At 33.8% G+C, this 12,321-nt stretch overlaps 1 protein-coding gene across 1 annotated transcript in view; it reads left to right on the forward strand.

Annotated features, from left to right (window-relative positions):
- Window positions 1–2,532: 2,532 nt before the first annotated feature.
- The window catches only part of LOAG_17828 (GTP-ase activating protein for Arf containing protein), a gene marked incomplete at its 5' end in the record, with an annotated part of 11,060 nt that continues 1,271 nt past the window's right edge, over window positions 2,533–12,321 (forward strand). The window contains 24 exons of the mRNA XM_020450492.1: window positions 2,533–2,661; window positions 3,092–3,226; window positions 3,335–3,421; window positions 3,736–3,840; window positions 4,080–4,172; window positions 4,505–4,590; window positions 4,813–4,979; window positions 5,206–5,462; window positions 5,717–5,853; window positions 5,964–6,151; window positions 6,300–6,430; window positions 6,572–6,666; window positions 6,881–7,003; window positions 7,116–7,235; window positions 7,392–7,566; window positions 7,996–8,080; window positions 8,208–8,342; window positions 8,841–8,969; window positions 9,396–9,550; window positions 9,737–9,856; window positions 9,962–10,031; window positions 10,379–10,585; window positions 10,911–11,164; window positions 11,513–11,644. Of these exons, the coding sequence (XP_020305826.1) occupies window positions 2,533–2,661; window positions 3,092–3,226; window positions 3,335–3,421; window positions 3,736–3,840; window positions 4,080–4,172; window positions 4,505–4,590; window positions 4,813–4,979; window positions 5,206–5,462; window positions 5,717–5,853; window positions 5,964–6,151; window positions 6,300–6,430; window positions 6,572–6,666; window positions 6,881–7,003; window positions 7,116–7,235; window positions 7,392–7,566; window positions 7,996–8,080; window positions 8,208–8,342; window positions 8,841–8,969; window positions 9,396–9,550; window positions 9,737–9,856; window positions 9,962–10,031; window positions 10,379–10,585; window positions 10,911–11,164; window positions 11,513–11,644 (3,315 nt within the window). The remainder of the gene's footprint in view (window positions 2,662–3,091; window positions 3,227–3,334; window positions 3,422–3,735; window positions 3,841–4,079; window positions 4,173–4,504; window positions 4,591–4,812; window positions 4,980–5,205; window positions 5,463–5,716; window positions 5,854–5,963; window positions 6,152–6,299; window positions 6,431–6,571; window positions 6,667–6,880; window positions 7,004–7,115; window positions 7,236–7,391; window positions 7,567–7,995; window positions 8,081–8,207; window positions 8,343–8,840; window positions 8,970–9,395; window positions 9,551–9,736; window positions 9,857–9,961; window positions 10,032–10,378; window positions 10,586–10,910; window positions 11,165–11,512; window positions 11,645–12,321) is intronic.

Below are 12,321 nucleotides of genomic sequence, written 5' to 3' on the forward strand. Positions count from 1 at the left end.
GGTTAATTAAAAATTATGTTTGATGAGATGCTATTATGTGTTTGATTGAATATGTGAAATATTACTAATTACACCTATAACCTTTTCCTATATTTTGTTTATCATTTTTCTTATCATATGATATTTTTGATTATAGATCATGTATGTTTCAGTAGCACTAAATTATGGCTAATCCATTTATTATCAATTAAATGGATATGTCAAAATTTTTGCTATTTCTTTTTAAATATTAGTAATTTTTGAAACAAAGATATTTCAGAAATATTGAATTGAAATGATATAGGTAAGCTAATCAAATTGAACATTTCCGGAATTGTATCCTTTGGTTAACTATAGAGTTATCATCATCAATCAGGTTTGTATCAATCAGGAACGGATGAATGTAAGATGATGAAAAATAGATTTTCGATTTCAAAAATTTTCCATTTATTTCCCTCTATACTATAATTTGTTATCTCTCAATTAGAAGCTAAGTTAAGTTGGAAATTTGTTTTCTGCATTTTTCCTGAAATGAAATCCGTCAAAATACGGATTTTTTGAGTATCCCTCCCGGCTGTCGTTCGAATAAACAATTGGAGAAGCTAAGAGAGGAAGGAAGTGTTAAGGATAAAGAGTTATCCGGAATCCGGAATGAAATAGCTAATAGAGTAATTCAATTAAAGATATTAAAATACATCGTAGAGTTTTCATTCTTTTGGATTTTATATCATCAATATTAGTATTTAATTAATTTAATTTAAATATTTGAGTAATTAAGAACATAGATATTGATTTTTCTCCAACAATTAATGAAGCAAATCCTGATTCATATGGCTAGTCCTTATTTTAGGCACTCTTGCATTCAAGGCTTATTTCAACTCTAATTCAAATTAGAAGTTGATCTTCATGCTAATTGACTTGTGTAAGGCTTTATCATGAGATAATCTATCGAGCCTAATCCTAATTAAGCCTATACTTGTCAACACCTAATTCAATTCTAATTAAACAATATTTGGTGACCATTTTAACATAACCTATCTTAGTGTCAATCATTTCAAATTTTCAACAATCTGAGCATTCTAATTTTCATTCCATATTTTCATTTCAGATTTTCATTTCATATTTTCATTCCACATTTCCATTTCAAATTTTCATTTCATATTTTCATTTCATATTCCATCGAATATCGGCTAAACATAACGGCTCCTCATTTCGACTAGGAAATATAGCGGCGACCTAATTTACGAGAAAGAAGAGAGAGGGAGAGAGGAAAGAAAGGGAGAGAGAAGGGGAGGGAGAACGAGAGAGAGAGAGAGAGAGAACGGAATTGTGAGTTTCAGTTGCGAGATATCTATTAGCACGATTTATACCCCGCTGGGGAAGTTCCTGATTGAGGACGAAGTAATTCCCGGGGATGTTCTGAGATTTGAGAGATCGAGGTGATTATCATCGATGCATTCGTGTTTTTGTTTGTTGAAAGATGTGCTGAATTAAACAGAATCATGCAAAGATAGAAAATTAACTGAAAATGATATTTTCGAAAAAGTTTAAATTTGAATGAAGTAAAGATCATTTTGAAAAAAAAAAAAAGCTGCTCATACTGATAATACTGTATCATTACTGATTCTTTTGTGTATTTTTAGATTGCTTTGAATTGATCAGTTTACCGAATTATTATCATTTTACGGAGATGGTTGGTGATAAATGGCTGCCAAGTATAGTTTAATTTAAAGAAGCTTTCTGAAATGCTGCTGTATTACTAAATCTTAATTTTTAAACTATTTTCAAGGTTTGTTTTCTCTAATTAACTAATTTCAATCTAATTAATTTTTTGCTTGTTTGCTTCCATACATGGATTACATGAAATTTATCATTTGTCGTGAATAAACGCTATGAAAGAAAAATATAAAGAATTATAAGTAAATATGTTTTGCATGCAAGATACTATCACTATGCATGGTATTGTACATTTACTCTTTGTTAATACTGTACCCAAAGAGCTTTATACCAATGTACGGTAATGAAATGCTTTATCCATGCTAACGTTTGAACAATATCTGCGAAGTATATATATATGTATATATATCCTTCATACAGCAGAATAACAGTCTTTTTTTTTTGTTAGTCTTCAAATTGACATCTTTAAAACTTATCTTATGATGACGTGTTTTTGGGGCTTAAGTTTAGATGTTAATTTGTGTTTTGTAATTTTAATAATTATGCGGCGTTAATGTCGTTTCTTTTATTTAACCGTTTAATTATCCAAGTGTGAGGTGAGAATAACGAGGAATTTGCAATTCTGTATGATGTTACCCAAAAGAACTCATTAATTTTTTTTTACTTTATCACTCTCATTTTCGTTATTGAACATATTTCATTAATAACAAGTTAATATAGGTTCAGCGAAGTTAGCAGTTGAATTCAGCAAACATTCTGTCATGTTCTGGAAGAAGCCAAGAATTGAACTCTAGCAAATAGATCTTCCGTATGATTGGCTAATTTCATCAACTTGTCCTTTCAAGTAATCCTTCCAGATAATGAAGTGAGATTAAAATGGCAGCAAGCGAAAGTGAAGGAAGTTACGGAGCTATGCTGAGTTCGTTTACAACCTCCGTGAAGGCTGATTTGGATAGTCCCGTAACATCCAATTTTGGAAATCGTATTGTCGAATATCGTGCTGAGGTATGTCGTCCGGTTTTTTTTTCAAATTTTTGTCACTCCTTGTTGTATATAGTATGGCGAAGAAAACAAATGGTTCCTTTTGTTCGCATTCGCTTTTGTTTATATTCTAGCGAAATTTAGAGACTCGTATCTTAAATTTTAAATGTTTAAACGCTTATTAGATGTTACGAAGTCTTTTACAGATTGATTAAAAATCGTAAGTTGTATTATCATCGATCATTGTTATATTATCGTCGATCATTTTGAGATATTAGTCATTTCCATCTTAATGCATAACTTTATTAAGTACAATATAAGCTGGAAATACAGATATGTTGGTGTGCGGCCATGATACTTGTCACATTTGATGCTAAATTTATTCTTGGAGATCAGTTTATAGTGAAAAAGTTTTCAGGAATTTTAATTCTCATGAAATTTTCATGTTTTGTAGGCACAGCGAATTGTTGAAGAAGCTGAAGGCTATACGGTGGATTTCGAACGGCTACGTAAGGCTGCAAAAGAAGTGGAAGATACTTTAGTGATTCTTTCAAGGCAACTTCTCGCTTTTGGGCAAACAGCTAAAGAGGTAAGTTTACATATTGCTGCCTGAAAGTTAGTATACTAGCATGTGAAATGGAATAGATTAAACTCTGATGACTTTAATGAATGTTTGAAATTTTATAATTTTTTTAAGATCGCTACCAAGTGGACTTCTAGATCAGAATCGCAGTATGAATCTGATGTGGCTGTTATACTCATGAAAATGGAGTGCCATATCAAGGTATAGCTTTCATATTTTCGTTTACAAATTTTTTAAGGGAACTTCGGTCTTGCCATTATTCTTTTATGAAAAGCCTTTAGTGATTTATGAATACCTTTTCTTTAATGGTAATATCTAACTAGTTTTGCATGACTGGCTTCTTAATAATTTTTACTGCAAAATTTGTCCATGAAGTTATTTCGTTATTTTGGAATTTTGAATGTCTTTTGCTCGCGTGAAATTAATTTTGATGTTATTAAAGGATGAAGCTGATTTGACGAATTTACAAATGCGGAATTGGCAAAGCAATATTGTCACTCCGTTCCTAACATTAGTGGAAATCTTACGTGAAATTCGCTAATCGAGGGGTGGAACGGTCATGCCGTGATTATGAAAATAAATATATGAAAGCGGAAGCTGATGCAAGGAAGCATGCAAAAGTTGGCTTTATTGAATAATTGGCTTTACTGAATAACAAAAGAGTTTGCTGTAGATCTTTATTTGATATACTTCGTGTCGTCCACACTTTAAGATTCTCTTCACTTGATATTGCCGAATCATCTTTTGTAAACATCTATGATGCATCGTATTTTGGTCATGATATTTTGATTTCTCTTGAACCCTCTACCCTTGTCTATATTCTTGTTGTGTTAAAAAAGAAAAAAAATTCATTTTATAGCACGCTGGTTATACCAGAAGTCAGTTGGGTCATGGTGAACTGGCGGAACAGTTGACACGAGAAAGACTAATGGTGCAATACGAGCTATGCAAGGTAAATGTCAGAAGTCATTTTTGTATGTCAGTGAATCGTATTAAACTAAATTCTATTGAATTCGAATTGAAGTAGATGTATAATGAAACTGGACGTCAGCTAGGCAGTTTTTTTAGTAGTGATGCTTTATTGAAAACCTCCTAAGCCTTTGTCATTCATGAAATGTAAAGCTAAATGTTGCGTTCCAAATGTGCCATTTTTTTATCGTGTGGTGTTTGTGTGTGAAAATAATCATGTGTTTGTCAAATCAGCAGCTATTACTTAGCTGCTCAAGCTTTTCAAGGATGGGAGATTTTGTTCGTTTAAAATCTACTTCTGGTAATGAAATTTAGTTCCTGATGTCTGTTGATTCGATAGAAGATCGCCGCGGTCCACAGTTGTTGCGACACTTCATGGAACTTGTTCGCAATCAGAATTCGTAAGTTACATTTTCTCTTGATTTTTACATATTTTATATGTAAATTTGGACTGTGCTATATAATATCATATATGTAAATTTAGACTGTGCTATATAATAAAACTCTGGATAGACTAGCTTGATTTAGTTATGCTCATCAATCCTTGGAGAGATCTTGGTAATTCTATTTTGTTACGAACTTCAAACTTATGTTCCTAATCTCTGTCACAGTGTCATTTCTAGTTATTATATGAATCGAGTGAGAGTAAATGAGGATTTCCGACAAGATATGACTAAGTTGGAGGAGCGAATGATGACACGAAATGCAAATCGTTGTGCTAAGCGGAATGCACTTTGGGATTTAAAAGGCCAGTTGGAAGCGAATGATGAATTTGCACGTTCCGCTTCAGGTAAATGAAGTGAATTTGAAAATCACTGAATGTCAAAATAAGATTTTGATGAAGCAAATGCTTTTAAAGTATTTCCGTTGGTGCTGTTTCACGTTTTTATTTCACGTTATCAAAAAAAGTTTTTTTTCCACTCCTATGTCACTTTTCTCTCACCATACAAATAAGCGATATCATTTTATGTTTGTGTTTTTAACACATGTAACTACCCTCACAACATTTTTTGCAGGACGTCGGTCATCGGGGCGTGACTCAATGAATCTTGGCAGCCGTCTATCCGGTATTAATTTAATCAGTGCCAGTAGTGCACTTTTGACGGATAATGATCCGTTAAGTGAATTGGCCACAAGTACAGCTTTCTTCCCAGATCTTGATTTCACTCAATCCGGTTATTTGTACAAGAAAAGTAACAAGAAGTTGCACAAGCAATGGCAAAAGCGTCGTTGCCGTATTGAGGATGGGCATTTCTGGCTGTCACATTCTGATGTATTTTTTTCGGATTCCATCCTCCTGTTTTTCCTGCTTAAGCTTTAAATCTTTATTATTTTGTTAAGTCCACCAAGTCCCATCTATATTGAAATATTCGATATTCTTTCATTTCTTGAGCTGAATTTCTGTGATGTCATATGACAATACAAAACTAGATGGAGCAAACATCAGACTTTTCCTGTTCATTGTGATAGGAATAGAGCAGTAAATGCACCCAAATATATATAATATCGTTGCTTGTATCTTTTAAGGAATCTATACCACCAACGAAGCTGAGTCTTCTTGTATCGGATTGTAAGCCATCAACCGATGATCCAAAAACCTTCGATTTATATTGTCGTGAGAGGACATATCATCTCCAAGCTGATTCAGAAACTGATGCAAAAAGGTGCTAGACTAAATCGAATCCTCGGAAATCAGAATTTTTGTTATCAATCTGACTAACTTTTATAACACTTTTTCTAAAATCAAAATTAAATGTCACAACAATAGTTATAGATGGATGCTTGCATTAAAACGAGAAATAACAAGAGTTAAGACGAAGATGCTGTCGGCTGAAACACCTCAGGGAAGTGAAGGCGGTAGTAGCGGTGCTGTTTCAGAATTGTACGAAAGAAAAATGTGTATCGCAAAAGTGCGGCAGCTTCCTGGTAACAGCATATGTGCTGATTGCTCATCAAAAGAAGGTCTGCTGGTTATTGTAACCCCATTAAAATATTGCAATAAATGGCTTTCTAGATGAGTCTTCGGACAAATCGGAATTTTCGTCTTATAAGAAAATTGATCTGATTTTATACATTGATTGTTTTATACACTGAACTGAGGAATTTTCAGATGTGCAGTGGTTGTCAAATATTGGTGCACTAGTCTGTATTGCTTGTAGTGGTGTACATCGTGAATTGGGTGTCCATGTAAGTAGGATACAATCACTAAATTTGGATGTTATATCACCGCTGGAATTTTTTGTAAGTTTGATTTTTAGATCCTAAAAGTGAACAGTTATATTCGTTCTGTCAGATTTGCCTTACTTTAGTTGGGAACCTTGATGAGGACTGGAAGAGTTATTTTTTAATTAAACAAGAGTTCTTAATTTCATGTTACTTCAGGTACCACTTTCATCAGGTAACGTTGTAATTAACCGTTTGTTCGAATATGATGCGGCCAAATGTGCAACATGGAAACCAATTCCAGGATGTACAAGGTACGTTGAGCACTATTATATTTTATGTTATTGATACTATCATTGCTGAACCACTGCTGCTTACGATATGTTTCATTGTATGTTGATCGTGTCTAATAAATGAGATAAATTCAGTAGCAATTGCATCATCTGGATAATTGCATTTTCCATAACCGCAAATTTACTTTTTAGTATAAAAGTAAGAAAGCAAAAATGAAGTTTGAGTTATTTTCAGATTTGATCGTCAACGTTTCATTCAAATGAAGTACCGTGATCGCGCTTTTGTACAAAAACTTGATGATCCCGATGTATCTCTAACTGAAGCGTTTAATGATTGCGATTTTGAGAATGCATACAGGTATAGCTATCGTTTTTTTCATTCTTAATTTTCATCAAAAAAAGAAAACTGTATTCGTCATGTCAGAATGGAGCAAACTAACTTTGCTCCAAGATATTTGAATGTATTTCAGAGCACTGCTTAGTTCAAATTTAACGAGAAAGCCATTTTTACAAAATGGACCGTTTCATCAAATGGTTTTGCGCGGTACTTCGTTGTCATTGCCCGTTGCGGATTTGGTCATGCAGCTAAGGTCTTTCTTTTTGTCATCAAGGTCTTCTGGCAGGGTTGAACTTTTAACCGCTTAAATTTTGTCTATTAAAAAATAAGTCGAAGAAGGGTAGTGCTTTTTATATGCGCCACATCACTTATATACTTATAATAAAAACTTTTTTGAATATTTCTTCAGAATTGAGATTCCCGATATGGAAACAATAATGATGGATTGCATCCGCTCTGGAAATGCCGATATGGTGGCTATTTTATTACGCTACCGCTCTTTAAGCTCTACTGTTCGTGGCATACATTTGCATTCACTTATTACATGTTCTGAGAAAGCTCAACAAAAGAAAATTACTGAAATGGTATCAACTTATTGCTGGTGTTGTAATCAGTAAAGTTAGATATCACATAACAATCAACTTTGTATGAATCATTATAAATATATGAGTATTCGACTGGCTGTTTCGAAGATTTCATTGTAGTTAAAATATGGTTTTTCGTTGTAATCTCATCCGGTAACTTTTTCGTTGTAATCTCATCCGGTAACTGTACGAGTCTTCCGGAACTTTAACCAATTGTTCCAGTTTACAATGTTTTTTTATTTAGTTGAGAAATACTGCTCAAAAAAAAGTCTATCATTGTCTTTTTAACTTCTCACCAGTAGCTTTTAATAAAGAACTCCCACTATTGTCTCAGTATCACCATTCTCAAATTGTACCATTTTGAATCTTTTAGGGATTTGTTTTTATGCATATCATTTTCAGAGGATTTTAAAAATTTGGTTTTTTCAGTTGCGCTCACTGCAGCTGGGTGATAGTACGCAGGTGCAAAATGTGGCTGTTCCACCAATTTTGTTTGTTTCGACGCCTGATTCTGGTAAGTGTGATGAATTTATAAAAAATAAGTAAATATTCAGAGGAGGAATTGGACGTGGAGAAATAAAAATTTCAAAGTCGGAGTTAGGATGTCCACATTTCATGAATTTCAAAAACGACTCTTACAGCATCACTCAGTCGATCGTCATCTTCCGTTTCGCCTTGTCCACATCTCCCTCCTGATTCAATTGCTTCGCAGAATTTCACATCGAAACCAGTTAATGTCCTCATGCGAAATGGTACTACTATCTCCGTTCCGCGATGTACTTTTTTTCCATCATGATTGCTGCTTCGAGACGTTAGTCGTCTCGGAAATCCTAAATTTTGATTTCATCTATCGTCCTAATTTATGAAAAATTTTTGATGATATGTAGGAGATTTTTGTAAAGAAATATATTTCATACATTTTGAATTCACTTTACGAAGAATTGTTCATTTACTTTTGAGAAAATCCTTAATGAGCGATTCGTTACAGTCTGAGAGTAGCAAAGATTTAATGGTTTCAGAGTATAAAAAGAAATATCCTCTCTAGTGCTTCAAGTGAGCTAAGTACTGCCACTTATTGGGTGATAAAATTTGATTGGTCTGAGAATACAGAAACTTAAATATCAACCGGATGAAAAGATTTGGCTATTGTGTATTTTATCTGGAATGTTTTGTGTGACCGTGAAACGCTGGTAGTACATAGCATTGAATGGTTAGAAAGTTCTGATATACTCATTTTTTACTTTGTAACATCATGGATGAGATGTATTTTATAGCATCCTTATCAATGGAAGAAATTAGAAGCAATCGCTTATCCAAGCAAACTTTTGTTGCTAATGAACCCGCTCATTCTTCCGTTGGTGAAGGTGTGGTACAGATCACTATCTCGGGCCCTTCTTCATCAGGTTATATACTACTTTAATTTTTGATTTTTATTTGCGTTTGTTAGACATTTCCTTTTATCTTGATGGCATGGCTAGCGATTATTGTCGGCTTTGTAGCTCAACTTTTCATTGTTTTGAAATGAGACGATTGTATATGCTACACTATACTGGTAGTGCATTGTGAATTCAGTTTTGTTTTTACGTTTTATAGATTTGTATTTCATTAAAGGAAGCATCAAACCCGTTTTTTAATATCAAATTTAATGAGGAACAAATAGAGACATGTTATTGCTTTTGCCTTGCCGTATATATCTAAAATATTATTAATGTTTCAATTCATGTTATCAATCAAAAGATGTTACTAATTAGTTTCATTATAACTCCAGCGATTTCACTTCTGCTTTTTTAATGGTAGTGTTTTTGTGATTTGGATGGGCTTCTTTACAGAAACTTATGCTCATAACAACACACAGCCAAGTAGTTCCATGAACTCTGATGGAGAAAAAGATTTACTGACATTCGAACTACCACTCTGTACTTCGACACCATCATCTATTATATCCTCTGCACGCACAGTTGCACCTTCAAATCATTATTCTCAGGTAAGTTTTCAAATCTGATATTTCAAGAAGTTATGTGTAGATGCTGTTGATTGCCGTTTTATGAAATTTAGTGACGTTTTTTGTTTCGGCAACAAATTGCTGAGTGTGAATATCAAATTCCATGTATCCGAAGATACCATAATGTCAGAATTTTCTCTTACTCTAAATACGATCTTTGTGTTATAGACATTGGCGTCTGTCCCGATTTCTTCCCCATTACCAATTTCTGCTGCACCGACGCAAAGCAATGCAAAGTGTTATATTCGATCAGCTAGTGAATATTCACGAACTACAAACTATTCTGAAGTATGATTACTCTCGATTTTAGTGAGTCACTAGTCCTTAACTTCATAGCCATTTCAAATGGTTATTGGTGGCATTTTATTCCTGGACTAAACAAACTTATTTCAGAATAACAGTAGATCAGGAACGGTTAGATCTCTTCCAGGACATCTCGCTCCACAATCCAGTTCCACCAAAGGTTGAGTTTTTGACACTGTTCTGTCCATAAGCGCCCCAATTTTGCGAGGTTGTTACGATTTGCGAAGATCTATGTTGACATATATTGAAACATCAATTTTTCAAGTTTCAATCAAACTAACATAACAACACTAACACTATGCTGTTATTCGGCCGAGTTTTTGCGGAAAAAACGCTGCATCACAATGGCAACTTGGCTACTTTGTAATTTTGCCACGCGAAAGTATTGAAGTTGAATGTGGAAAAAAGTTGTTCAAATGATCATATTGACATTTGAATGCAGTCAAAAGATGAGTGGTACAGTAAAAGGAAAATGAGGATCGTTAGAGACAATTACTTTCTTTCCAGGTAGTGATGGAGTGGTGGAAACAACATTGCCGATCGCTGCTTCGATGAGCCTTAATCCTATCCCTTTGAATGCTCAGAAGCATGCGATGAATATATATGTAGTCGCTCCTGGAAAAGAAGAAATAATTGATAAAGAGAAATGTGTTGCGGAGACACGGGATGAGAGAGAAGGATCTATAAGAAATCCACATCTTACGGATGAGCAAGGCTAGAGTAGTAGATTTATTTCTAGTTTTTGAAGACTTTTGTTAGCAGTATAATCAGAGTTGTTGTAATATTTGTTCACTGTGCTGCTACTTCAACTTGTAGAGAGCGGTTGATTGGACTGTTCTTCCAATGTTCTAAATCCACTTTTGCATGGAAGTATTTAGCTTTCAACTTACTGAAAATTGCAATTATAGAACTTTGTAAAAACAGATGGAAATGTAATCACATCATTTCAAGCTTATCTTACACAAAGCTTCAAGGTCATAGCTTTAAGGTTTACACAAAGACTTAAGATCAAGAGCTATTCGAAAATATTATATTTCAGAAACGGTCAAAGCAACTTCATTGGCTTTGGACCAGGTACGTTCAAATTTCACGTCGTGTGATGAGCATCCTCGCTCTTCTTTAATGAATCCATTAGCAGCAAATGGTTTACAGCGGGAAATGCCTCGATATATTTCGAAAAGTAAGCGATTAACACGACCAGCTCCTGCACCACCAGCATTATTCGGTGTCAAACTAAAACCGCCGATTCCGGCGCCAAGACGTTTGCCATCTATTACTAGAGAAAACAAACAGGTGAGCAAGATATACCTGAATTATGATTCTTATGACTTGTATCTTGTGATGGTCGTGTGGATTTATGAAAATTCTGTTCTATTAATATTTCTGAGGTCAAGCAGAGTTAAAATTAATCTATTAAACTGATTTTAAAATAATATAACTATTATTCTTAATACTGTTTCAGTTGTACTTGTTCCATTCAGTCTGTAGGATTTCTCTAATCCTTTCGCCTTATAATTAAATCTTAAGAGATTATTTGTACGACGAAATCTGAAAACTATTGTTAGCACTAATGGCTGTTTAAGTCTATGCATTATCCCTGCATTTTCTGCTTTTATAAGGACAATAAATAGAAAATTTCAGAGAGATTGTGCACGACGCTGTCGAGCTCTATATGATTGTAAAGCTGATAATTCTGATGAGTTATCATTTCGGCAAGGTGATATAATAGTGATTACGAAAGAAAAGATTATTGGTGAAAATGATACTTGGATGGTAAGCTTGCTTTCACTAAAAGTGAGATCATTCTCAGTAGTAGATGAGATAGCTATTGATATACTATTGGTGTGAATAAGATAGCTATTGATATACTTCAGCTAATTATGGCGATTTCTCATATAAATTCTATCTTTTTCTTAAAGTTAAATGCACAAGGTACTTTTGGAAATGGCAGTGTGTTTTGTTAAGAATTAAAAACTTATTCGTACTTTTAGAACTTGTCTCAAAATTAAATCGAGCAGCAGCGTTCCAAAACTCTTTGTGTTGAGTCGGGAAGAAATCTACTTTCTTATTGTTTAGTTATTTTAAATTCAGTGCGAATTATTCATTTTTAATTAAGTTATTGGTACTTCATTCTGCACAAAACTAATAAGCCAACATGCGGCAGCTTTTCCAACCACTCTTACTTTCCTAAAAAATGAAAGAAATTGTAGTTACTGTCATCACTTTCGCATATCGCCTCATGCTTAAAGTATAATTTGCAAATACATACTTTTGATATTGAATTCAAATCACTGATTTTCAGGAAGGATACTTGGAAAATAATCCGTTATGCAGAGGTGTATTTCCGATAACGTTCGTGACATTCCTTTCTTGAATATTATTCTTACCTGAGCATTTGCAATTATCAGGATATATTGAAAATCGTCATTCAAATCGTTAATGAGCTATTT

The sequence above is a fragment of the Loa loa genome (assembly GCF_000183805.2).
Source record: "Loa loa unplaced genomic scaffold supercont3.134, whole genome shotgun sequence".
Taxonomy (NCBI): Eukaryota; Metazoa; Nematoda; class Chromadorea; order Rhabditida; family Onchocercidae; genus Loa; species Loa loa.